Consider the following 26,809-nt stretch of genomic DNA (forward strand, 5'->3'; position numbering starts at 1 on the left):
GTATGCAAGGGTAATCATTGTACATGCTACATTAGGATGGTTAACTGAGGATTCTCTATAACATTGCTTACTTCGTTAATATGAAAAATATAGTACAGGTTGTTGTGTTACATAGAAGTTTTGAGAAAACGCTCCCATTTCGAAACCACGCCAAATATCTTCAGAGAGTAATAAGATGACTGGGGAATGCGTGTCAGTTTCACCAGATTATCAGAAACTGCAAAAAGCTTGACGTTAATTTTCAGAAACCGCAAAAAGCTTGACGTTAATTTTCAGGAAACGCAAAAAGCTTGACGTTAATTTCCGTAACAGGCCCTTACCAGGCAGATATATTTGCTCTATAGGTTTTCATAGAATTTTACTAATTGTACTCGCTGATATTAAGAACTAACCTTCGAGCATTAGAATAATCTATCTGTCGCCAGATATCTCTAAGTTACTCCTAGTCTCCTGTCGAATGCGATTACGTCCCTCATTAAAGCATTTTGCTTTTTTATTTTGTCTTGTATTAACACTAATAACTTGTCATACGACGTAGAACTCATCGGAAAGTAATATATAAATTCTTTTGGATCCGTGATTCTGATTTCAGTCACTAAATTCCTCTTTCAACCAATCTCGGACCCATTTCCTCTTTTTCATTGTTTTCTGGTGCTTGCAAGCCATAGCTAACATAATTGCAGCACACGCTTTCTTCTGGGCATTCACCATCTCACCCTCGTGAAATCGTGTTGCCAACTAACAGTTTTTGACGGTATTATTGATGGTGTGAGGTCGCTTCAGTATATTGATGGCTTGAAAAACTAGTACTGACGGTACATATTGAAAGCTGCAGGCCCCTTAAATGTCACGTCATTTTTGTGATGTGGTGTCAGTTATCTTTTAACCAAGGATTTTAAATTCTAACCGCCTTGCTTCGACCATAGGTCGAAGTGTGGTGCGGTGCTGTATCTCCGAAGTGTTATCATGTTGATGGAAACGTTATTTTGAAAGCAGAAGACATGCAAAGTACAAGCTCTGAACACGACCAAAATAATAGCATATTTAGTGGCAGCTAGCGTTCAGTTGTCTTAATCACTGATGCACTGCCGAAAATGTCGAAACAGCATTGCGTGAGGTTTTTGAGACCACAGTCCACAATTTCTTCGGGGTAGTTCGCAGTAATAAAGTGTGCGATGGTTGCTGTTTCGTGAGAATGTGTAGCCAACACAGAGTATATAATTCTAGATAGTATTTACCATTGACAGCTATTGGGATATCGACGTGTAAGTAGTCAATATGACACAAGAATTATCTGCTGTCACCGTCGTAATCATTATAGGATGTGGAGTTCTGGCATTTGTATTACTGTTCATATTTGCCAAAAGACAAATCATGAGATTTGCCTTGCGTTCAAGAAGGGGCCCACACGTACCCATAGGCCATGGAGCGAAAAAGGTTAGTTGTCATTGCAGCCTTTTTTACTCCTCTTGTGTGGTACTGGAAAGCAAGAAATATGTGGACAACTGGATAACTTGTTATACCTATCACACACGATATTTTCATACAAGGTCTTTATTTACAGTGTTTTTTACATGGAAGAGTGTAAAGACATTCATTCAGTTATGATTAATATGTTATCAAACATATTTCCAATCAATGATTGAGGAAATATCAATCATTATGAATTTATTAATTTCTATTATAGCTATTTAGAAATGAATTTTTGGGCAAGACTTCATTAGCTACAATGCCAGATGCATGTCTTCCTTAAGCTATACCCTGTAGTGAAGTTGTACATAGATCAGGTCAAGGGGAATATTGGATACTAGTTGAATTGTCTTTAACCAGTGATATAATGTGACTGGCTGCTGTGATGTTGTCTATGTGATACCCATTGCTGGATAGAGGTCTCGTTGCATTTCCATGTATTAGTCTTTCATATATGTGATACACATTGCTTCTTTGCATTTTCTGATGTCACATACCCACTGTCTATTAGGTTTTATTGCATCTTTTATCATCTTTAGGAATCCAGAAAAGAATTTCCTTGATTGATTAGCCTGGCAACTTCGCCTACCCATACCTTTTCATTAGGATCGGTCTTAACTGTCTCTCCAAATCCACTATATGCTCTGATCCTTCTTTTTTTCTCCCCCTCCCCTCATCCCATTAATTCCTTTCAAAATATCTTTTATGGTTTTTCTCATTAAGTGTCCACATCTGCCTGCCAAAATTCAGAGCTGGTTATACTCACAGATTAGAAACTTCCTGCCACACATGCACCACAAGTTTAGCCTTGCAAAATAATTCCAAGACAATTTAGGTGTTTTTGTTTGTGTTGTCATGCCCAGCCAATCATTTTCTCCAGCTGCCCATATCAGCTAGTTGTATGAATTCATAATTAGTTTGTACCATTTTCTTTTCCACAAGGTGGTTGTGGATTACTTTGTTATTAATGTTAGGATTTTCTTGCTTTCCTTTAAATTTGTTGCTTCTATTAGTTATTGAAGTTTACCTGCTCTAGAAGCAAACAGTACAATGCTGTTAGTAAAGGTGTTGTTAATGGTATTCTTCCTTTTCTCAATTTAGATATCTGAAACTTCCTTTAGGGTTTGGTAATATGAAATGTTGTGTGACACTTCCCTGTTTTGAATTCCACTGTCCTTTTGAAATATATTTTTTTATTTATTCATGTACAAACTACATCACAAAATATATAGCATGTTTATATAAAAAAATATTAGTCAAATACAATGGAAAATCCGAAATACATAATCAGAAATATAATATATCGGCCTAAATTACTTTGCTCATTCAGAATTTGGTGTAAGCTGCAGCTGTCTCAGTATAATTAATGAATTCCTCTTGAGTCCACTCTTGGGGTGCATCCATTAACAGGCATTTAACAACACTCACACTTGTCATATTCTATGTAGCCGCACCTTTTCATAAGTTGTTTTGATTGCCCCATGCCTGTACGAAGTTGTTCAAGGTTCTCCAGTGTCACCAGTCTAGGTGGGAGCCCTGAGGTAAACATCGTCTGTGACAGGGGCTCCTGGATATTCTTCTGGAAGTTTCAGTTGGTTGTACTGAGTACAGTATATGAAACTTCCTGTAGATTTAAGCCTTTTGGACATGAGTTGATGGCTGTGTAGCAGTTGACACTTGTCATTCATCTGTTTGTTTCTTTCTTTCAACCTCAGTAGGCCTAATGATCTTCTGACATTTGATGGAACAGTACCTGATAATGAATATAAATGGTCCACTCCAGTAGTTATCTTCTAGTGCGTGTTGTTTATGATTGCATTGTTTTTTTTTTTTGTGATGAGATCTTTCCCAGTCTGGGCACCCCTATTTGGCAACCGAAAACCAGGTGGTGAGTGCAGAATACGTTTGTGTTGGTGCTCCACTCTGCAGATGTCAGTTTGTTCTGTATGCCATTAAGTTTTTATGTGTTTGTATTTTAACTTTTGTTTTCTCAGTACATTTCTTATATGTTAAGGTTCCTTCAAGAGTGTTGCCCAGATAGGATGGATGACTCCCAATTGTTATGATGAAGAAGGCACACTTGTATTTAACTGGGGTTTGGTTTTAGATTATTGCATCTGTAGCAGTTGATAAGTGTTGTGAGGTCTTCATTCAGGCTGTTTCAGTTTCATTAAAAGATTTTGCTTGGTATGCAATTGTTCTGTTGTTAAAATTTTAAAATTTACAGTTGTTCTATCTCCTGCATAAATAAAAGATTTGAGCTTTTTGGCAACATTTGGTCATTACTATATATGTTAAACAGCAGTGGGGACAGCACACAACCTTGTATCATCCTGTTGTTCTTATTTCTCCATCCGATTCTCTTTTGCTGGGCTTCAACGTAGAATCTTCTATTAAACAGTAGTGACTTAAGAATTTCTACCAGTCTGTCATTGTCATCCGATTTTAGAAATGAGAGTTTTCAGGTTTACAGTGTCATATGCTGCAGTTACGTCCCCATGCTGTAAACTGTTTTTGACAAATTGAATTAGGTGACCGTCTGACCTGTGTAGGATTTTTCCAGGTGGAAACCTATTCTGTTCATTATTAACCTTTCAAAAAGTTTCAGCGAACACAGCAGTGATATTAGTCAATAGGTCTTGGGGTTATTTGGGTTCTCCCCAGGCTTAAGATCTGCGATGACTTTTATGTGCCACCATATTGTTGGCATTCCCCCCCCCCCCCCCCCTGCCCCCAAGGGGGTTCACAGTTCTTTTGGGAATTCGTGTATGGCGCACACAGGACCCTGAGCTATTGTAGCCAATTCTTCCTTCCCTGGTTGCATTTCCTTCACCTGCCCTCCCTCCCTATCCTCACTCCTTCCCCGCTGCCCCCTCCTTTCCCTGTATTGCTTGCAATTTTGTTCCTTCTGCCTATTCTTTCATCCTTTTTGGTGTGTAGGTCCCCACTGGAGATTTGACCTCCACTTCTCAATTTTCTGTTTTTAGTGAGAGCCATTTGGTGGAAGAACTCCCTCCCTAGCATCTACAATGTGGATTCCTCTCCCCCCCCCCCTTTCTTCCCCCCTCTCTTCCTCGCTGTAGCCCCATTCCACCCTGCTAGGCCATGAACACCTGTAGCCAGTCCGTGCGGTGGGGCTGTTATGTACCCACCCGGTTGAAGTTCCTGATAACACAGGGATCACACTACTGATACCTGAACTGTTCCCTCCTCATGTATCCCAAGGAGTGGTTGCTTGTCGTCATGGAGCATCGGAAATGCCAGCAACGGCCACCATGCTAGGTGGCCCTCGCTGTGGCTGGGTGGCGCCCATGGGGAGAGCCCCTGACCAGAGCGAGTGGTATCAGGGGGGATGCTTGGCGCATGAAGCATTACAAGCTGCAGAAATGGGGCCATTCTCAAACAGCCGTTTCTTCGAATGGTGAAGGATCATTGAAAGCCGCTTCATGTGACCCGGCAGCCATCCCTTCCCTGGCTACACTGTGGGAGGAGGGCCAGGCTCACCATCTGTACTAGGAGGGATGGGGACCCATTCACCATCAGAAAGCTATTGTTTTTTTTTGTGGAGAATATCGAGGACAAGTTTGGTGGAGTCTGCTAGTATGCTCCTTGTTGATCAAAGCTGCTTCTGCCACCCAGTCTGCAGCCCTTTGTGCTTGCGATCATCTTGACAATGCCCCAGTGTCTATTACTCCTCACCAAATTCTGAATATGGTCCAGGAGTGACCTTATCCTGCAAACTGATGAGGAACTCCGGGCTAATCTGGAGTGATGTGGTGTTCATTTAGTTTGATGTATGCAGAAGGGTCACAAAGACAATCGCACTGATACCGATGCCTTCATTCTGGATTTCCAGTGAAGTACCCTCCCAGACAAGGTCAAGGTTATGTGCTAGAGATCTGATGTGAAGCCTACATCCCACCACCCCTGAGGTGCTTTCAGTGCTTGTGTTTTGGGCATATGTCTTCCTGCTATACGGCGGCCTCTCTGTGTGGTGACTGTGGACACCCACTCCATGGAGGAAGCCTGTTCCATCACTTGTGTGTGTCAATTGTCATGACGACCGCTCCCCTCGCTTGCCGGATTGCCCAACTCACAGGAGAGAAAAGAAGTTCCAAGACTACAAGTCCCTGGATTGCCTATCTTATGCTGAGGCTTGCGAAAAGTATGAGACACTCCATCCAGTGTCACTATCTTCAAATTTTGCCTCTGTTACAGCCTTTCCTCCTGCTAGCTATTTCTTACACCAGCCCCATCCCCCTCTCCCCTCCCCCTCTCCTGCAGTTCTCACGATCTCCCAGTCTGGGAGTCTCTCCCCTCCATGGCTGAAGAAATGTCCCCGCACCCCCACCCCACATACACCATTCTTTGGCACCTGCAGTGATCGGTCTCGCCTTGGGACCCTGTCCCTGGTGTCTCTCAGGCTCTTTTGACCACATGATGCACTATTTGTGCGCCCCAAGATCACCTGCTCTCTTGTGGTTGCAGATCTTGCAGACACCTGTACTCCCTCTGTGTCATGCCCTCCTCCACCACTCAAAAGGGAAGGAGGAGGAGAAGAAACAACATAAGTCCCAAGACAAGGCCCCTGTGACGCCCTGGAGGTGCCATCTCCCCCCTTACAATGTGAGCCTGACATCTTATTTATGGATGTCAACGCATCCTTGTCGGTGACGACCACTGACTAATGACCTCCTCTCGGTTTCTTTATGTCTAACCTGGACTCTTGCCACACAGTTATCCAGTGGTATTGCAACGGATACTATTGTCACCTACCAGAAATAAAATGTCGTGTCTCCTCTTATACTGCTTTCTGTCTTGCTCTTCAAGAAATACACTTCCATGATGACCACTCTCCAATGTTTCATGGTTATCGGGTGTTCTGTCAGAACCATGCCGGCCCCAGGGTAGCATCTTGCGGAGTCTGCACTTTGATTGGTTGCAATGTCATTAGTGATTGGATCCCCCTACATACAAATCTGGAAGCAACAGTGGTTAGAATGCAAATGACTCTGGCAGTCACTGTTTGCAATGTCTACCTCCCACCATGTAGGCTACTTCCTTACATGGAGCTCTTTACCTTAATCCAGCAACTCCCACCCTGGTTTCTCATCCTTGGGGACTTCAGTGCCCACCACTCACTGTGGGGGAGTGCCACTTCAACAGGTAGGGGTCTCCTAATTGACAAACTTATTATGGACCTCAACTTGTGTTCCCCTACCCACTTCAGTGCCACTAATGGCACCTATACTACTTTTGATCTCACAATCTTCTTCCCTGCTCTCGTGGTTTCCCTACATTGTTCATCCCATGATGACCTTTGTGACAGTGACCACTTTCCAGTAATTCTATCATTCCCCTGTTGCCGCCAGGCAGATAGGCCCTCACATTGTGCATTCTGCAGGGCCAGTTGGCCGTTACACATGTCTACTCTGCACTTTGACACTTCTCTCTCGAATTCCATTGATTTGGTCGTGCAAGGTGTCCTTGCCAATATTCTTCAAGCTTCTGGCACTGCTGTCCCCCTATCCACAGGCTCCCTCATCGTTGACCGGTACCGTAGTGAACCAAGGATGTAGCAGTCAATGTCCAGGACTGCTGATGGGCTCTGCTGCGATTTAAATGACATCCTTCATGGACCAACCTCCTCTCTTTTAATCGTCTCCATGCTGAGGCTTGTTACCTTTTTAAGCAGAGTAAAAAGGAATGCTGGGAACACTATGTTTCCTCCCTGGGGACGTATGACTCTTCATCACAGGTTTGGTCCAAGCTTTGTAGTCTTCTTGGCTGCCAGCGACAATCAACTGTCCAGTGTCTTAACCTCCAAGGTGCTCTGTGCACTGATCCATTGGTCCTTGCAGAATACTTTGTGATGACATCGGCATCCTCTTCCTACCCTGCTACTTTTCTCTTGCAGAAATCCCAAGTTGAACAGACCCCCTCTCTTGTTTCAACCCACACCACACTGAGCTCTATAGTGAACCCATCACTGAATGGGAATTCTTCCAGGCTCTTAAATCTTTACGAAACACGGCCCCAGGCCTAGATTCTATCCGTGACCAGATGATCCAACACTTGGACATTCTCCAGAGGCAACATCTCCTCAGGGTCTTCGACCACTTTTGGCTCACAGGTACTTTTGTCACAATGGCAAGCCTGGAAAGAACACAATGTCTCTCGACAGCTACCGCCTCATAAGCCTGATGAATGTGCTTTGTAAACTGCTCGAGAGGGTGGTTAGTTCAGATTATGTTGGGTACTCGAATCTCCCTGTATCACTGTGGCTTCTGGACAGGATTATCTCCGACTGACCATTTACTCAGGTTGAAAACAGCCATCTGACAGACTTTTACTAACCACCAGCATCTTGTCGCAGTCTTCTTTGACCTACATAAGGCATAATACATGGCTTGGCACCATTACATTTCAATTACTTTCCATGACTGGGGCTTCCACGGTCTCCTTCAGATTTTTGTCTGCGAATTTTTATCTCCCCGGGTTTGAGATGGCACTTAGTGCCCCTCAGATTCAGGAGAACGGTATCCCACAGGGTTCTGTGCTGTCACATTCTTCCTCATAGCCATCAGTGGGGTTGTAACCTATGCTTGCCCTAATTTTACACCGATGATTTTTGCATCTGGTGCAGCTCCCACTCAGTAGCATCTGTTGAGCGCTGGCTCCAAGGTGCCATCCAATGGGCCTCTGCATGGTCCATGTTCCGTGGCTTCCAGTTTTCTCCCTCCAAAATGCAGGCCATGCATTTTTGTCATCGACCCACCATACACCCAGATCCAGATCTTTATTTAGGCAACCAGCTCCTCAATGTTGTAGTACAATCCCCTTTCTTGGGCCTTATTTTTGATAAAAAGCTGACATGGCTACCCCATTTTCACCATCTGAAGACTACATGCATGCAGAAGCTTAATGCTCTCCACCTCCTAGCTCACATATTTTGGGGTGCAGACCTTACCACTATTCTCCATCTTTACTGTGCTCTGGTCTTGTCCAGACTATATTATGGTAGTCAAGGTTATGGCTCAGCGACTCCTTCCACTTTGCAACTACTTGACCCTGTTCACCATTGCGGGGTACGTCTGGCTGTTGGTGCCTTTTACATTAGTCTTGTTGACAGTCGCCTAACAGAAACATGGATTCCCCTCTACAAATTTGACGGAGCCAACTCCTGGTTTCTTGTCATTCATCAATTCCCTGAGCATCCTTTGTACGCTGTCCTTTTTGCAAACGAGGTATGTCTCCCTCCTGACAAACCGTCCATGGGTGGGATTGCCGGTTGAAATGTGTCTCACTTCGTCTCTCAGGATCTCCATTTCCACTCACTGGAATGCACCACGTGTATTTCCTCCCATAACCCCCCCCCCCCCCCCTCTCCCTTGTATGGTACCTAGACCACGGATTAGGACCAACCTATTCCACGGTCCTAAGGTCTCTGTCGTCCCTACGGTTTTCCGGCATCTTGTACATGCCAACCTTGCAGAGTTCCAGGGTGCCACCATCTTCTACACTGTTGGTTCTAAGACAATCGATACGGTGGGATATGCTTTCACATCTCCTACTGGCTTAGAATGCCATTTATTTCCGGGATCAAGTAGTGTGTTCAGTGTTTTAATTTGTTCAGACAATGAGCAGCCTGCAGTCTATTGACCGATGCTACTCTCGTCACCCTTTGGTCTCTGCTATCGATGACTCTCTCTCTCTGCCCTTGGCCGTGCTGTATGCTGTATGCTCAGTTGTCTTTCCCTGGTTCCAAAGTCATGTGGGCATCCCAGGGAATGAAATGGCTGGCCATCTGGCTAGAGAAGCAGATACTTACCTCCCATTCCGTTTCATGATTGCAACTGCGGATAAGCGGATCTACATCAAACCTTTCTTTGCCCAAAAGTGGAATGAAATCTGGTGGGCTACTGCTAATAGTAATAAACTCCGCACAATCATGAGTCTACTGCAGTTTGGCACTCTTCCTTCCGCTCCTCTCACAAGGAGTCCACTGTTTTATGCTGTCTATGCATTGGTGATACCAGGCTCACCCATTGTTTCCTCCTGTGTAACGAACCACCCCTACAGTGTGGTTTGGAGCCAGACTGACAGTATCCCACATATTGGTGGAATGCCCTCTTCTTTTGGCCCTTCGTGCTAACAAGGGAACCTCCCCATCGCACCCCTCTCAGATTTAGTTATAAGTTGGCGCAGTGGATAGGTCTTGAAAAACTGAACACAGATCAATCCAGAAAACAGGAAGAAGTTGTGTGGAACTATGAAAAAAAAAGGAAAATATACAAACTGAATAGTCCATCTGCAAGATAAGCCACATCAAGGAGAGTGTGAGATCAGGAGCGCCGTGGTCTTGTGGTTAGCGTGACCAGCTGCAGAACGAGAGGTCCTTGGTTCAAATCTTTCCTAGAGTGAAAATTTTACTTTCTTTATTTTCGCAAAGTAATGATCTGTCCGTTCGTTCATTGACGTCTCTGTTCACTGTAATAAGTTTAGTGTCTGTGTTTTGCGATCGCATCGCAAAACTGCATGATTACTAGACGAAAGGACGTGCCTATCCAATGGGAACCGAAAACATTTGATCGCAACGTCATATATCAACCGATTCCTCCACAGAAAAACACGTCTGATATTTTCTATACGACACGGGTGACGGCATGTGCGTCACGTGACAGGAATATGTTGTTGACCCACCTAACTTGTACACTTGGCGAATGGGTCAAAAGATTTTTCTACCTTGCCCGATTTACGATTTAGGTTTTCTTGTGGATGTGATAATCACTCCCAAAAAAGTGATGAAAACATAAGAGTTTGTCATATAAACTGCAACAAATGAATGCTACAGTTTCACAGTCGCACAGTTTTCCCTGTATTCTGTCAAAACATGTTTTTAACGTTTTCAAATTTTTCCGTGTGTAGACCGCCAAATCCTGCATACATCCAAGCAAATCTGAACATCTACTGGAATTTTGGAGTGCGAAGTTGATTTTGTGTGAGTGCCTAAACTTTGATAACTGTTTGAAAATAAAAAATTAAAATTTTCACTCCAGGGAAGACCTGAACTAAGGACCTCTTGTTCCGCAGCTGCTCACGCTAACCACGGGGATCCTAAGCACTGATTATCCTTGATGTTACATATCTTGCAAATGGATTACTCAGTTTGTATATTTTGCTTATTTTTTTCATAGTTCCACACAACTTCTTCCTGTTTTCTCGATTGGTCTGTGTTCAGTTTCTCAAGGCCTATCCACTGTGCCAACTTACAACTAAATCTGAGGGGGGTGCGATGGGGAGGTTCCCTTGTAAGTATAGTCTTCCTGATTTCTTAATTTTAATATTAGCAGACAATTCACAAATGGTTGAACTCGTCCTCAGTTTCCTACATGAAAGTGGTTTTTATTTCCAGCAGGGGTAGGGTGGTTGTGGTTGGCACCTCTCTGCATGTCTTCTTGGTCTGGGACCTCATGACCAGTCCCCCATAGAAAGACTGCCCTTCTTTTCCAGTTTTTAGATTTGGTCTCACCTTTTATGCCTTTTAGTATGTGTGTTTTAACTTCATTATTTTATAATTTGACGCCCCTCTCTGGATCCATCCACTTTTAGCAGACCCTCTTTCTTCTGTGCGTAACTTCAGAATCATGGGACTGATGAACTCACTGTTTGGTCCCATAAACCCTCTCAATTAATCAGTCAATCAGTTTTGGAATTTTCATGATCCACCAGTAGCAATTGGTGAAAGGCTGAGTAACCACTTTTTGGTTTTTTGACCGATTTTAAATTATTCCATTCCTGATGTCATCAAGTCCAGCAGCATTTTCAAATTGCTTATGGCATCTTTAAGTTCTTTCATTGGAAAATCTACAACCGATATGTTACTTTTCTTTGTTTTGTTTACTTTCAGGCTAGATAGCTGCTTTATTTTTTTTTTTGTCTGCTTTATAGTTTAATGAAATCTGGTCAGCTGTTTGGTTAGTTGTTTCATTTGTGTGAGGTGGTCTTATGGTGGGGTTATTTCATAGTTTTTTTTAACAAGTCCCCACACTGTCCTAGTAGTGTGCGTCATGCCCATGCCCTCAACAGTCTCCATCCAGGTCTGGTGCCTTTGGTCACTTAGTGCTGCTAGTAAATCTCTGTCAGGCTCAGTTGTTTCTTTGACGAGGGGATTTTTATCAAAGAGATCACAATACCTTTTGCATGGAGCCTTGTTTTCTATTGTAAAACCAAATATATATTCTGTCCTGCATCCTCTTGGGATTGTCTTAACAGAGTCTGCCTCTATGACTTGTGTTCAGTCATTGAAATTTAATGGAAATATGTTCTTCAGTGTACTAACATAAGTTGTCTCAGTGCCTTGTTTCTTACAGGTTGTTAGTACAGATTTCACCAAACCAAGTCAATTTTAAGCTTTCTTAGAATCTATGCATTTTGACAGTAACCTTGTTAGTGAAATCTTAAATCACTAAAATTAAAAAATCACACTCACCTGTAGACCATATTTCACTCACTGCTGTGATCATTATCATTTTTCTCACATTTTAAAAATTATAACACCCAGAACTTAAATGCTGCACCAATTACTATTGTTTTCATTTCTTCCAATTCCCTGCAGTATGTATGTAGAAGCAAACTTGGGAACTTAGTGAGGGACAAACATATGTATGATTTTTTTGTTCAAGCTGCTTGGGAATATACGTATTGTATCTTGACAGTGACATTTCTAGTGTGCTGTTTGGCAGAACATTGCATTTACCATTTTGTGTGTGACTCAATTCGTCTTTACAATATCATCTACAACTCTATTCTCTTCAGTAGATTTTAGCATCTTGTCATAAAGTTTAATGTTTCTTGTTTATTTTTCTTAAAGTAACTGCAGAAATATGCTCCATTGTGAATAAACATGATCATTTGAATTTTCTTTCAGTCCTTAAGAAGAGAACTTGAAAGAATGATTGATGTTATTCCTCGTATCGTATATGAGCCAAAACTTATGACAGATGATGATCCACAATATATCCTTCAGCCCGGAACTGAGCTCCCACCACACTATTTTAGACTGAAGGCAGTAGATGATGTGAGATTACTAGGTAGGTACCAAAAAAGAATGTGTAAAATAAGAGAGCCATGAAATTAAGCCCAATTTCACAGTTAGATCTTGATGAAATATTTCTCTTTTAAATGACACAATGCCAAATAATGCAAGTATGTTTGTGTACATAAATCCTCATTGATTCTGAGAATTTCTGCTCTGTAAGTATGAGTCATATAGTTTTTTCACTAACCAAAAATATCTTAAACTTGTTCAGCAAAAAAGAGTGGCAAATATGGTATATTTTAATAAGTCTTTGTTTTGTACAATGCAGATAAGTGTGTCACTATAGATTTAAGAATCACATCGTTCATTACATTTTCAAAGAAGACACAAAATAGAAGCATTTGGTGTAATCTATTTCCACAAGTTTCAACAATAAGCTGTGTCATTATTGCAAGTGGTGTAACCATCATGGGCTTAAAAATTCAAGAATCTCTCTTTATTTGGCATTTAAAATTCTTTTGTTTCCATGTTCTCCTTTGATTGGCTTAAGCAACTAATTTTAAGATAAAGTTTGATTCTGGTGAACAACAACAGCAGCCGTAAGGGAAAACTATTTTTTTTTTTTTTTTTTTTTTTTTTTTTTTTTTTTTTTTTTTTTTTTTTTTTTTTTTTTTTTTTAGTATGTTGAAGATATAACCCCTGCTCATACCAAAACAGGAAGTTTGTGTTTGAGACAGAATGTAATGGGTCATTTGTAGAGAGAGTCCAGGTTCTTGATGTTAGAGATGTTTGCAGTTGGTGAATACCACACTACCACCTCAAAAGCAGATGGCTCAATATTGAAAGATCTTTAAAAATTATAACTAGTGATGAAACGTGACTTGATCAGTTTGAAAAGAAGTAGCTTTGTGGGTCTTTGGAGATGACACTTGCCAAATAAAAATGAAGGGAGCAAGGAATGTGGACAAGACTGATGTGCAGTTCCATTTATGCAAGTCAGCACTGTTTCACATGAAGCAAAGGTTGTAATGAAAGCTAATTATGATCATGTACATCTTCCTTTCAATTTTGGCAGTATCTGCAGAAGCAGCCAAAGGCAGAGCTTTGCATGATGTTTTTCCCCACAATGTTAATGCAGTAGTTCCAACATAGGCAGAACTTGCTAAAGTGATTTATCCCTCCTCTTTCCCCAAAAGTGAAAGATATAATTGGCAGATGTAACTTTGAATCTACAGAAGTGGATGTAGATGACTATTAAGTTTCCATGAACAGCTTTCCCAAGGAAACATGTGGAACTGTCACCTAAATGGTTTGAGAGGATGCACCAGAGCATACAACTTGAATGAAAGTACTTTTGAGACAATATGGAGGTAATTTTTGTGTGCAAGGAAGAATTTGCACTATTATCTCAAAACTTTTAGTGACCCTTACCTTCTTTGATTCCATTCTTAAATCAAATTTTGAAGCTCAGTGGAATCAGAGTGCACTTTTAGCCCTGCTTAGAGAGAGAGAGAGAGAGAGAGAGAGAGAGAGAGAGACTGACTGACTGACTGACTGGAATGTGTCATTGACTGGGATGTCACTAGACTTTTCCTTGCAATCAACGTGGCAGTTGGGTTCAAGAAAGGGAAGTTGCAGCAGTTTTAGCATGTTTGGTCATGGTTGTATCTTGTCTGCCTGACATGTGGAACTGTCCCTCACCAAACTAGTGCAGGCACTACCCTTTTTATGTTCCATAGTGACAAGGCTGTAATGTGAGTATCTTTATGTGAGAAAATCTGCCACATACAGTAAAGTAATGATAAGTGTTGCCATAATCTGTTATGGATGATAATGGCAAATACATTGTAGATGGGTCACAGTGCAGTACAGCACATCACTCCTCATTTCAACATCTAACAACTGGTGATTAGAACTGCCATTCACCACCTACATCTCTACTTTGAGTTACAGAAGCCACTTGTTCTCTGTGTCTATGTCTGCTCTCCAACACCATAGGGCGTGCGGATCAGTACTAGCCCAGGGATCAGTACTAGCCCAGGAAAACCAACATTGATTAGATTAGATTCAGTTTTCATTCCATAGACCCAAAAAATGAGATGATTCTTGTGGGTGCGGAACATGTCAGAAAGTATGACAAAAAAACATAAAACATTTGAATATAATACTTACTACCCTGATCCTTTGTCAGGAGATAGTTGAAAATAAGTTAATACAGTGCAGTAAACTGGGACAGCTAATATTTACAGAATTAACACACTGTCAGAATGAAACACTGTTATCCACTATTAATAAATTTATCATACACAAAATACCTAATCTAGACTGTTGTGACCAAGTGTTGTCAAAACTGAAATCTAACAGATATTTTTACTTAAGCTGACTTAACAGTCTCTGTTAAGATATTTATTGGAGTAGAAGGAGTCGCCTATCGAAAAGTCTTTCAAACTCTGTTTAAACCTAGTTTTTAATGGTTGCTGGTAATTTATTAAAAATGTGTGTTCCTGAATATTGGACCCCTTTTTGGACCAAGGCAAGCGGTTTTAGGCCTTTATGTAGATTCTTCTTATTCCTAGTATTGATACTGAGTACTGAGCTATTGGTTGGAAATAGAGATTTATTACTTGCAACAAATTTCAGGGTCGACAGAAGCGTCTGATCCCACGTGTCGGCATTGGCCCGTGACGTAAGGGTGTTGTGGTGTGTGACGTCATGACGGCGCGGAGTTTGGTTTGTGAGTGTGGCGTGTTTGTAGATGTCGTCGTGTTGTGGTTTGTTGTGCCCTCTGGTGGTATGTTCAGGGCTTTCGTTTGTGTGGTGTAATGGGCTCAGTTTGCTCTTGCTCATTATCCAGAATTGTTCGAGTGTTGGCTGTGTTGGTAGTGGAATTCGTTTCAGTGAGTTAACGATTTTGTGGTTTTGTGTGAAGGTTAATTTAGTGTTGTTCGCTGCAGTCATGTGGTAATTTTAGTAAAATTAGTCAGTTGTTTTTGTTCAGGATGGATATGACGGACAAAATCAATAGTTCGCGTCTGAGGGCCATGATGGGGAACACTGCTTTGGAACTGATAAAGTTTTTGCAGCTGTTCGGTTTAATTGCCGAGGTCGTCAAGTGCTCTATTTGTGGCGAAGAAATCAAGTTGGCTAAAGTTCCGGCGTCTCAGACCAGGAACGGTTATATGTGGTGCTGTTGAATAGATGACATTTGGCATTCCATACGGCGTGGTTCCTGGTTCGAGAAGTCTAGGTTGAGCATGCGCGAGATTGTACCGGTGACTTATTATTTTTGTTACAGATCCCCACACAGTTTTTGCGTGCATGAGACTGTTGTGTGAGTGAGAGGAGTGTGCTTGATTGGTTTTCTTTTTGCCATGAAGTGTGTTCAGAGTTCATTAAGTACAGGGGTAAGCTGGGGAGGGGGGGGGGGGGCATGGGGTTGTTGTGGAGGTGGACGAGTCCCAGTTTGGGAAAAGGAAGTACGGGAGGGGTAAGTCTGTGGTTGGTCTCTGGGTGTGGGGGGTTGTTGTTCCAGGGGGGTGGGTGTTCTGCATGTGTTTTTAGGGTTGTGGAAGGGAGGTCTAAGGCGGAATTAGAGGGGTTAATCGAGTACATAGAACCGGGGTCCACAGTAGTTTAAGATGCATTTCTTCATATAGGGGATTGGGTGAGAGGAGTTTCAATCATTTAGTTGTTAACCATAGCTTAGAGTTCAAAAATTATGAGACGGGGGCTTGCACAAATACAATAGAGGGGATGTGGGGGGCTGTTAAGTCAGTTCTTGGGAGGGGGAAGAGGCGCTCTTCCAACCTTCAGTCTCATTTAGATGAGTACTGTTGGCGGAAGAGTGTCCCTGAGGGCTATTGTTTTTGTTTATGGGGTGAGGGGGGAGGTTGGGTTGGTTGGGGGGGTGGGGGTTGAGGTGTGGATGGGTCGGGTCTTTCTTTTGGTTGAGTATTTTTTCTTTGGTGTGTGTGTGTGTGTGTGTGTGTGTGTGTGTGTGTGTGTGTGGTGGCCAACCTAGTTTGCGGTGCCGGAACTTTTTTGTGTTAAGTTTTTTTTTTTTTTTTTTGTTTTTAGTGTATGTGTTGAGTGTTGGGGTCTAGGGAAGTGTTTTATTGAAATGTGTGGCTGTGAATGTTGGTATTGGTATCGGGAGATGTTTTTGAGCTATATAAATCAAGGGAAGTGTTCGATCCTAATTTATGGGATCGGGAGCTGCTGTTGATCTATATAGGTCAAGGGAAGTGTCCGATTCAAGGTGATATTGTGTTTAGTGGTATTTGGGGAGTTTTGTGATGTCGGTTTTTTTCGTCGTTTTGCGTGGTTTTGTATGGGGGTAGATGTCTAAATTTGTTTATGTTTATATATCTAAAAACAAAGATGATGTAACTTACCAAACGAAAGCATAGGTATGGTGATAGAGACTCTGACAAACACAAAGCAGACATATGCTTGTATCTGTATATGTGCGGATTGATATGTGTGTGTGTGTGTGTGTGTGTGTGTATGCGCGAGTGTATACCTGTCCCTTTTTCCCCCTAAGGTAAGTATTTCCGCTCCCGGGATTGGAATGACTCCTTACCCTCTCCCTTAAAACACACATCCTTTCGTCTTTCCCTCTCCTTCCCTCTTTCCTGATGAAGCAACCGTAGGGTGCGAAAGCTTGAATTTTGTGTGTGTGTGTTTGTGTTTGTCAGTGTCTCTATCAACATACCAACACTTTCGTTTGGTAAGTTACGTCATCTTTGTTTTTAGATATATTTTGCCTCCACCCCAAAAACCCCCCATTTCCCGCGCTTGTCCTGTTAGTGTCATTAGGCTTTCTGTGGAACGTGTGTGTTTATTTTTTGATGTATTTTCATCCTCATAATGTGTACGTAATGACTTTATATGCGCCATATTGGAATCGTGGTTTATAGTCGTTTCCGTCATATTTGTGACGTCATGGGTCAAAGCAGACGTGCGGGATCGGACGTTTCCGTATTTCCAAATTTCATTAAGGAATAAATATACTGAGAAACAGTGGTTAGAATACAGAGTTCCCTGAACAGGTTTCTACAAGATGTTCTTGAATTCACACCACAAATGATTCTTATCACATGCTTTTGCACCCTAAAAACTTTTGTTCGGTTTGATGAGTTGCCCCAGAAAATGATCCCATACGACATAATAGAATGAAGGTAAGCAAAGTTTTTTTTTTTTTTTTTATATTTATATCTCCTACATCTGACATCATTTTCACGGCAAATACAGACTTGTTTAAGCGCTTTAGCAATTCTGCGTTATGCCCTTCCCAACTGAATTCATTATCGAGTTGTAATCCCAGAAATTTAACACTGTCAACCTCTTCAATCTGCATGTCTTCGTACATTATACTCATGCTGGAAGGAAATCTCTTACAGGTTCTGAACTGCATATAGTGGGTCTTCTCAGAGTTTAATGACAAAGAACTAGCTTTAAACCACTTATTAATGTCAGTGAAAATTTGATTAGCAGCTATTTCTAAATCCCTACTTCACTTGCTACTTATTACAATGTTTGTACCATCTGCAAACAAAACAAACTTAGCGTCTGGCAATGTGACAGATGAGAGGTCATTAATATACACAAGAAAAAGCAATGGACCCAAAATGGAGCCTTGAGGAACAGCACATGTAGTTAATTCCCAGTCAGATGAAGACTGACTGCACAGGTATTTCGCAACGACACCGTTTGTTTCCTGTTAGTTAAGACATAAACCATTTCACACCATTGCCGGTGACACCATAAAGTTAGAAACTTACTTAAGAGAATGCAGTGGTTCACACAGTCAAAGGCTTTTGACAGGTCACAGAAAATGCCAGCAGCCTGTAATATATTATCTAATAAATTACGTACATTCACACTGTAAGTGTAAATAGCTTTCTCTATATCGTAACCCTTCAGAAATCCAAACTGTGACTTGGACAATATATCATTTGCAGTCAGATGCTTAAGGAGACGCTTGAACACAACCTTTTTAAATATTTTTGAGAAAGCCGGCAAAAGTGATATTGGTCAATAGTTTGATGGTATCTCTTTATCCTCCTCCTTGTAAAGAGGCTTAACTTCAGCATGTTTTAGCCAGTCTGGAAATGTTCCGCTGACTAGAGATTGATACCACAAATAACTTAAGATCGAACTTTACTTGCATGAGCACTCTTTGATTAACTTTGTTGATATGTTACATACCCACTGGAATACTTAGATTTTAAGGATTTAATGATGGATGCTACTTCTTTGGGAGATGTGAGTGTCATTTCCATTTTAGTGAAGTTATTTTTAAAGACTGGTCTCAGATACTCCATTGCACTGTTCACCGAACCTGATAACCCCAAGCTGTCAGTAACAGAAATAAAGTAGTTGTTTAAGAGGTTTGCAACACTAACTGTACTTGTTACCAAATTTTCATCATTTTTAGAGCTATCTGTTCCTTTTCCTTTTTGGCCCCACCTGTCTCTGTCTTCGCAATATCTGATACAGTTTTTATTTTGTTACCTGATGTAATTATCTTTTTCTCATAATAAAGCTGCTTAGATTTCTGGATTACTTGCTTCAGTATTTTGCGGTATTCTTTGTAATGCATTACAATTCTAATCTCAGAGCTGTTCCTAGATAGTAGATAGTGTCTCCTTTTTGTCCCACATGAGGTTTATTTTTTGATTTGTGTGTGAGTTGAGTTACCTTTAGGGGAAAACAATTCTCAAAAGTGGAGGCAACTTTATTAATGAATGCTTTGTATTTTCCATTTGAGTCAGATGTATTGTAAACAACTATCCAGTACATGTTTTTGAGCAATTTGCTGAATTTCTCAATTTTTGACTTATTTATTACCCTCCTGTACTGAGATTTAATAGATTTTTTTATCCTGACAAGTTTCAACATTTAACACAAGATGCTGCATGTCAGGATCAGATAGCCCATTTAATATTGGTTTTGTGATAGGACTTTTTACCCTAGATTTGTCTACAAAGATATTATGAATAGCAGTCTCAGAGCATTTACATATCCTAATAGCAAAGTTCACACTAGGAACTAAATCGAATGATAGTGTTACCGACTGCAATAATTGTTCACTGACAGAGCTTTTCAATAAATCCACATAAAAATCTCCAGCAACCACTATTTCCTTGTTTTTTATTATGAGGTGGGACAGAAAAGCTTACAGATTTTTTATGAAGAGGTTAAAATTTCCCGAAGGAGATCTGTATATACCTACTATTATAAAGGACTTATTATGAAATACTATGTCTGTTGTACAAGCTTCTAAGTGCTGCTCTGAGCAAAATTTATTAATATAAATATTCTTGAAATCAAAACAGTTTCTGACCAGTATGGCAACTCCTTTCACCATATTTCCTCTACAGAAATAAGAAACTAACTTGAATCCTGTAACATTTAATATATGTATACCAGTGGTCACATGATGTTCAGAGAGGTAGATTATATCAACTGGTTTGCTCAACTCTAATTCTTCAACACAAATAAGCAACTCGTTAAGCTTACCCCATAGTCCTCGGATATTCTGATGCAATAGTGATAGCTGATTTTGTGCACTGGCTGAATTACAACTGAATGAACCTACTTTTCCTGCCAATGTTTGAGTATCTTGAGAGTCAATTGGAGACTGTCAGCATGAATTGTGTATATTAAAATTTGCTTTCTGTCTGCCTGTTTTATCAATGTGAATGTCATTTTCAGCCTGTCTCTGAACAACTTTTGTTTCTGCCCTTCCTACCCTAAAAAAAAAAAAAAAACTGTGGATCTGTCACTTGCAACCACTGGTGCTTTACCACTTGTGACAGTACCCACCCCCCTCCCCTTAAGTTATTTGCTATTAACCCAGACAGTTTTCCCTTCCCTTCCCTTCCCTTCCCTGTTGAGGTGAAGGCCATGCTTAGTATAGTCCCACCTGCTGATATTCAACAGGAACCACATCGATATGAGACCCCATGCCCGATCCAAGCAGCTGTTCCACCTCTAAATTTACTCTCCTAACAGAAGAGTTTAAATGAGGCCGGTCATAGTGACTCAGAACACACACAAGCCCAACACCAGTACATCTCGTTGCTGAAGCTATCTTTACCAGGTCACTCTCAATTGAATAATTTCGGTTCCTATCTGTGCTGTTGCCTGCTCCACCCACTATTACCATGGTGTCTTCCTTTGTGAAGTCTTTACAAAGTGAACCTACATCCTCTATCACCTGACCCAGACTTGCACTAGGTTTGTAGAGTCATGATATAGGTCACCTGGACTGGTGAGTCAGAACACATTGCTACATGCGAAAGACAGGGTATGACTGCATACCAGAGTACTATTCAGGGAGACAATGCAGAAATTCTTATTTGGGTGATGTTAATAGGGTTTCCAATAAATCTGCCATTACTTCTCTACGGCAAACTGTTAAACAACATGCTGTATGACCAAGTTCATCCAAATGTTCACTTGTAGCCTCCTACATATGACTGTGCCTAACACCAAGACAATGTTCCACCCCATTGCTGTCAAGCTGTTAGAATTGAGGAACACTCCTAAGGACATAAGTGCATATGTGGGCTTCTGTGTCATCTTATTTCAGTGCAATTGGAGCACATCTGGGAAGCAATTGAGTGAGATATGTGCTACTTAGATCAAACTCATTGAGTTGAGAATAGCTTTTGGGCATTATAGATTAGTCTCATTTGCACATTGAATTTTATTGAGGATCAGTTTCAGATGGCAAACAGCCATAACCAAATTTCAAAAAATGATTAAGCTACCACTTTGTCAAATAGTTTTGCAAAATCTGATACATACTGGTAGCTCGATCACTATTTGAAACGTGATAATGGATGCTTTTAATCCAAAACCAGTTGTCAATTAATTGTAACATGCGAGTGAGACTGTAGACTTCTACTACATACTGATTACTTGCTGTTGCTCTGTGCCACCATGGCAGATTATGTAACAGATTGAAAAATTGTGGGTGAGGTTAGGTCCTTAGCACTGTTGGTATCCAGAGGAGGCAATGTCTTGGTAAACTGTTAGTGTCATCAGTGTTTAAGTGGGATCAACAACTGCCAGCAGTCACCAATTGTGAACATAATTTTTGTGGTGTTGTAACATTAAATTCAAACAGTATATCCCCTCCTCCCCCCCAAAAGAGAACTTTCCAGGGACTGACTGACTAGCTGTATTTTAAGTTGTAGTTTTTTTTTTAGAGTTGGTTTTGGATTACGGTCCTATTTTTTTCATATTGTTGTCATCCTCCTCCTTACTTGATTACCTTGCAAAGGTTAAAACAGTTAAATGAAAATAGTACACAAGTATTGTGGATCAAAGGATGAAAAAAGACACACAGATTGAGAAAGAACAAAATTTGTACAATGCACTTGGCCACAAGTGTTTTGGTACAGGGAAAGCTTATTGATTTGAAGTATGAACTGTTGTAACAGTCACAGTATTCATATAGGCAGCTCTGACTTTGACCTATTCCGACACTTGGAGAGAAATGCTGTTAAACAACATTTTGAGTTTAATGGGAACTATACACTGATAAGCCAAAACATGGCCACTGTCCTCTGCGACATTGGATGCCGCCTGGCAGCATTGCAGGCATGTGACTTGGTAACAAAAGTTTGTAAGTGGAACAGACATGAATGGGGGATCACCCAAGTGAAGATGTGGGCTGCAAATGGGGAAACCCATTGAGATAAGTGACTTCAGCAAAGGGCAGATTATTATTATGCAGAGCCTGTGGACGAGTATCTCGAAAATGGCGAAGCTGGTCGAATGTTCATGTGCTACTGTCGCGAGCATCTACGGATGAGGTTAGAACAGTGAAACTACAAGTGCTAAATGGAACAGTCACGGCTCTTCACAGGACTTGTAATTTGGAGGCTTGTCTGCTCTGTAAAGTACGTTAAATTGTGATGTGTGGCATCTCTGCCAAAAGAGCACAATGCTGGTGCAAGCACAAGTGTTTCGGAGCACCCCATTCATTGTACATTGTTGAATATGGAGCTCTGCAGCAGACCACTCTTGTGTGTTCACTTGTTGACTGAATGACATCGTCAGTTATGATTGCAGGGGGCACGGGACTATTTGGATTCGGCCATCAATCAATGGAAACATATCGACTCTTCTGGTGAATCATATGGTTTACGGTGATCTCCACAAATGCCATTATTTAGGTGAAGGGCGGCTAGAAACATGCAGTGCACCATGGATGCAGGCTGCAGGGACAAGTATTATGCTAAGAGAAAGATCCTCCTGCACTTGCATGGGACCTGTGGTTGTCCAGACACACTGACAGCTGTGAAACACCTGCATCCCTTCATGTGTGACGTCTTCCCTGTGTCTCGGAACCAGAACTGTGCTACAGTAGTTTAAGGAGCATTATAGTGAACTCGCATTGATGTCTGAGTGACCAAATTTGCCTGATGTGAATCCTATGGAAACCATCTGGCTTGCTATTGGATGCAATCACCGTGTATGCAAATCAGAGGCCCATTATTTTTGTGAATTACGTGATCTGTGCATAGACCTCTAATGCCACATACCTCCAAAAAGCTACCAACAAATTGTCGGATACCTTATATGCAGAATATGTTATATATGTCATTCCAAATACAAACAAGCTATTAAACAGGTGGTCATAATGTTTTGGTTCATCAGTGTGTATAGGTTTCTTGCAGACCTACCAGATTGCACTCCTGCAATGAAATTTACTCTAGTAAAATACTGAACAGAGTGCGTAAACCTAAAAGAGAACTACATTGTAAACATGTAAGTTATGTATCCAAAAATGGGTTTTCAGTGGAAGGCTCATAAATTTTCATCTTACCTCATTCATTCCCAATAATGAGGTATAAAATATGAGCAGTATTCACATTGTTATATAGAAATTTATTGCAAACAATATTAAAGAATTTAATTAGCGGGTTGCAAGTCTGCAACCACTTTCTTTGTCCACATTAGAAAAAAAAGGATAATTGAATTGCAGTCTTCTGTAGTGAAGACATCTCTTACCCATTTTTTAAATTATCACCATCCAACAGCAAATAAAATATTAAACATCTTTTCTTATTTGTTACATTAAATACTGATTTTTAAAAATCTTTCTTTCAAAATCTCTGCCAGAACAAGAAATAACTAGGCAAGATAACTGTTTGGTGAGGCATCCACCCGAGAACCTCCGTGCTTTTCTACTTTCGGCACTGGCAGTGCCTTTGAATGGACTGGGACCAAAACTTGTTCATCAATTCTGTGACCTGTATGAACATGCAAGACATGATCCAAGTGAATTTGGAGATGAAGAATATCAAATGTATTCAAAGTTACTCTTGAAACTAATAGACGCGTAAGTATTCATTTGAGATGTGTTAATAAATATTCTAACTGCTGTTAGAGTTCTATGTTTATGTAATGATGATATAGCGGACATAATTTGGGTCATTTAACTAACATAGTGACATTTTATTTTACTTGCCCCAGATTTTTAACTGATTGGTGGCAAGTGTCTGTGGAATAAAGAGAGAGCAAGAAAGTTTTATTTCTTTGAAAATGAACTGTGTGGATTTGCAAATTTTAAATTTTCACTTCTCTCTTGCAGGGCTAAGATGCTGAAATCATATCCTAATAGTCGTAAATCTAGCCCCAGCAGGACTCCTTTGAAGAGAAATCAAGATAAATACAGGAACTTGCTGGACACAAAACTAAGGTCTGACAGGAAGCTAACAGATGAAGTTCTTTGTGTTAATGACAAAGAGATCCGGCCATCTTCTCTCCCTGTTTCACCTGATGAAAACAATGAGACATCAGTCTGACATAAGTTGAGTTGTGCTTCACTGTGGCTTTGACTCACAGTTGGACAAAGAACTACTAATGTACATGAAAGGGCAAATACCTGAACAGTCTACTTGTGCATTTTCTGTCAACGTCCTAATGAGCCCATATCACAGTTGAAGTGTTGACGTATATGAATGTCCTGAAAGTGTTTCTTTGTTCTTTAGCAGTACTGAATTACAAACTTAGTTCCAATTGTGGTGCTAAGATAACATATCTGCAAATACTACTGCAGGTTGAATTAGAAGGGTATCCGTGGCTGTTAATAGTTTCTAGTCATATATCTTCATAAGATAAGCCAAATAATGATTTGTTTCAAAATCATATAATAAGAATGATGCATTGTTAGCATAATTGTTTTTAATTGCCAAACAAGCTTTGTTACAATAATGTTATGAGCTACACAACTTGTATGTTCACTAAATAAAATTTCTTGGTGATCGAAGATTAACAATTTTCATCCAAACTGTGTTTTCTTTGAAATATTTTGTATGGTGTAAACTTACTAAGCCATCATAAAATACTGCTGCATATAATGGTGATGCTACACTGGACTTGCACATATGAAATAACCATTCTGTCATCTGAAACAAAGAAATGATGAAATATTATATTCTGAGGATATGTTATGGGTGTAGGAAGTATCAATAGCGGGGCCAATTAAGGAGGTGGATGTAAGGTTCTGTAGCAGAAAACCAGTCATTACATATGTATACTGTCAAATCATTTTGATGCAGTGATAATTCTTACATAAAGCTTTCCATAAAAAATGTATGACCAAAAGCAATTCATGTTAGGAATTTTGCAGTGTCTAACATGTTAGACAAGCTATAAAGTAAACAAGATGAGATCTCTCACTCCCCCACAAGACAGCATTCACAACATTGGACCATCAATAGCATTAAAAGTCTGCCTCCAAGTGGGGATAGTGCACTGCTCACAAGTTTCAGGAGGTATGTGGGTTGAGTGAAAAGCAGGATATATTAGGATAACCCACTACAAATAGAAAAGTACATTATTCAAATATTTAACATTTACGTCTTTGACTACAAAGCTATCATTGATTTTAATAACAATAATAATTTCACTAATAAAATATAAGTTTTCAAGCAAAATAAGCAATATTTCAGAAACGGGAAATAAAATATATGGCTGAACTCAAGCATGTGTTGTGGTTGTAATAGGGAGGTAATCACCTAAGGTCACAATGCCTGTATTTGGGAAAGTAACATCTTAACAAAATTTTCCACTGGTGACAGTGACAGAAAAAATAAAATATCATAGCTTTGGCTTGCTTTTAATTTAACTTTGTTTCTTGTACATACCTTTTTCAATAATATGCACCAGGTAGCTTTCTTTCCTCCAGACATTTTTGTCAGTTGGTTCGTATTTATAAAAACTTCACAAAAGTGCTGTACATGTGGACACACAACACTACTAACATGGAACAAGAGTACACTAGGAGGCCAAGTGAACACTATGAACCAAGTGTTGCTATCACATTGTTTTGATGGCGCTGTCAGCAACATAGTGGGAAAAGAAAGAGAGAGAGAGAGAGAGAGAGAGAGAGAGAGAGAGAGAGAGAGAGAGGGGGGGGGGGGGGGGGATGCACCACAGCAGACAAAGGCTCTTTACTCATATCATAACAATCCCCCTATCCACATAGCAGATCTGGGTTCAATTACTGACGGCAGAACCATTTAAATTTACATGACCATCAATGAAATGGTGTCAAACAAAAATATTTCCATCAAGCTGAGAGTCACAATTAATAGTGTAAACTGACCTGTGTGAAAGTATGACAACAGAAGCAAAAACATTATTGTAAACATGGGTCCACAAATGAGCTGTTTGCAAGGTAATTAGGAATGTGTGGTTATGAGGTGCTGCTGACTTAAGTATGAATTATTCCAGCTAGTACAAATGTACAAACATTTGAAATCTACACTTTTACTCAGTCTCCATCAAATTGGGTTCAAACTTCACCCATGGACTACCTTACCTTGCACAACATTGGGGATTGTGGTACAAACAAAATAGCACACAGGTAAATTTTGCCGCTGATAATACATATATCTAACGTGGCAATATAGTCCAAGATGGATAGGTTGAACACAGTCTGCATCTTGGCCTTCAAGGTCTGCTGACCTCAATCCTCTGGATTTGTTCCGTCTCGGATAACCTCTAAAATTAAGCGTGTAGAACTCCCAATGATGCTTCTCAAGATCTTGCACAGTGAATTGTCAATATAGTGAAGATAAATGGGACAATAAGAGTGTGTTTGAAAGAATATGTAACTCGCTCTGGACACTGGGCCAGTATTGCCTCCAAATGTGAGGAAGACACATGCAACATCTCCTTTAACAGGCCTAAGAGTACAGTTAATTGTGACATGCTTAATGGAATGTTTACTTTATTGATTTGATACTGAAGTAAGTGGCAGCTCTTAAC

At 40.5% G+C, this 26,809-nt stretch overlaps 2 protein-coding genes across 4 annotated transcripts in view; one reads left to right on the forward strand and one right to left on the reverse strand.

Moving 5' to 3' along the window:
* The first annotated feature begins 694 nt into the window (after positions 1-694).
* LOC124615317 (protein C1orf43 homolog) lies at positions 695-24,809 on the forward strand. The gene is made up of 4 exons (XM_047143116.1): positions 695-1,437; positions 12,401-12,563; positions 23,654-23,873; positions 24,126-24,809. The coding sequence occupies exons 1-4, from the start codon at positions 1,279-1,281 to the stop codon at positions 24,337-24,339; spliced, it is 756 nt and encodes a 251-aa protein (XP_046999072.1). The 5' UTR covers positions 695-1,278; the 3' UTR covers positions 24,340-24,809.
* Positions 24,699-26,809, reverse strand: part of LOC124615316 (focadhesin) — a 292,146-nt gene continuing 290,035 nt past the window's right edge. For all 3 annotated transcript variants that reach the window (XM_047143114.1, XM_047143113.1, XM_047143115.1), the window contains exon 19: positions 24,699-24,942. In XM_047143114.1, the coding sequence (XP_046999070.1) occupies positions 24,778-24,942 (165 nt within the window). In that variant the 3' untranslated portion in view covers positions 24,699-24,777. The remainder of the gene's footprint in view (positions 24,943-26,809) is intronic.

The sequence above is a fragment of the Schistocerca americana genome, chromosome 5 (assembly GCF_021461395.2).
Source record: "Schistocerca americana isolate TAMUIC-IGC-003095 chromosome 5, iqSchAmer2.1, whole genome shotgun sequence".
Classification (NCBI taxonomy): domain Eukaryota; kingdom Metazoa; phylum Arthropoda; class Insecta; order Orthoptera; family Acrididae; genus Schistocerca; species Schistocerca americana.

What these genes read in the sequence shown, in the direction of transcription:
- LOC124615317 (XM_047143116.1), top strand. Translation starts at nt 1,279, where the DNA reads ATGACACAAGAATTATCTGCTGTCACCGTCGTAATCATTATAGGATGT. An exon ending in TAGGCCATGGAGCGAAAAAG is followed by an intron (nt 1,438 to 12,400) that starts GTTAGTTGTCAT and finishes ATTTTCTTTCAG; the next exon opens with TCCTTAAGAAGAGAACTTGA. An exon ending in AGATGATGTGAGATTACTAG is followed by an intron (nt 12,564 to 23,653) that starts GTAGGTACCAAA and finishes AATCTCTGCCAG; the next exon opens with AACAAGAAATAACTAGGCAA.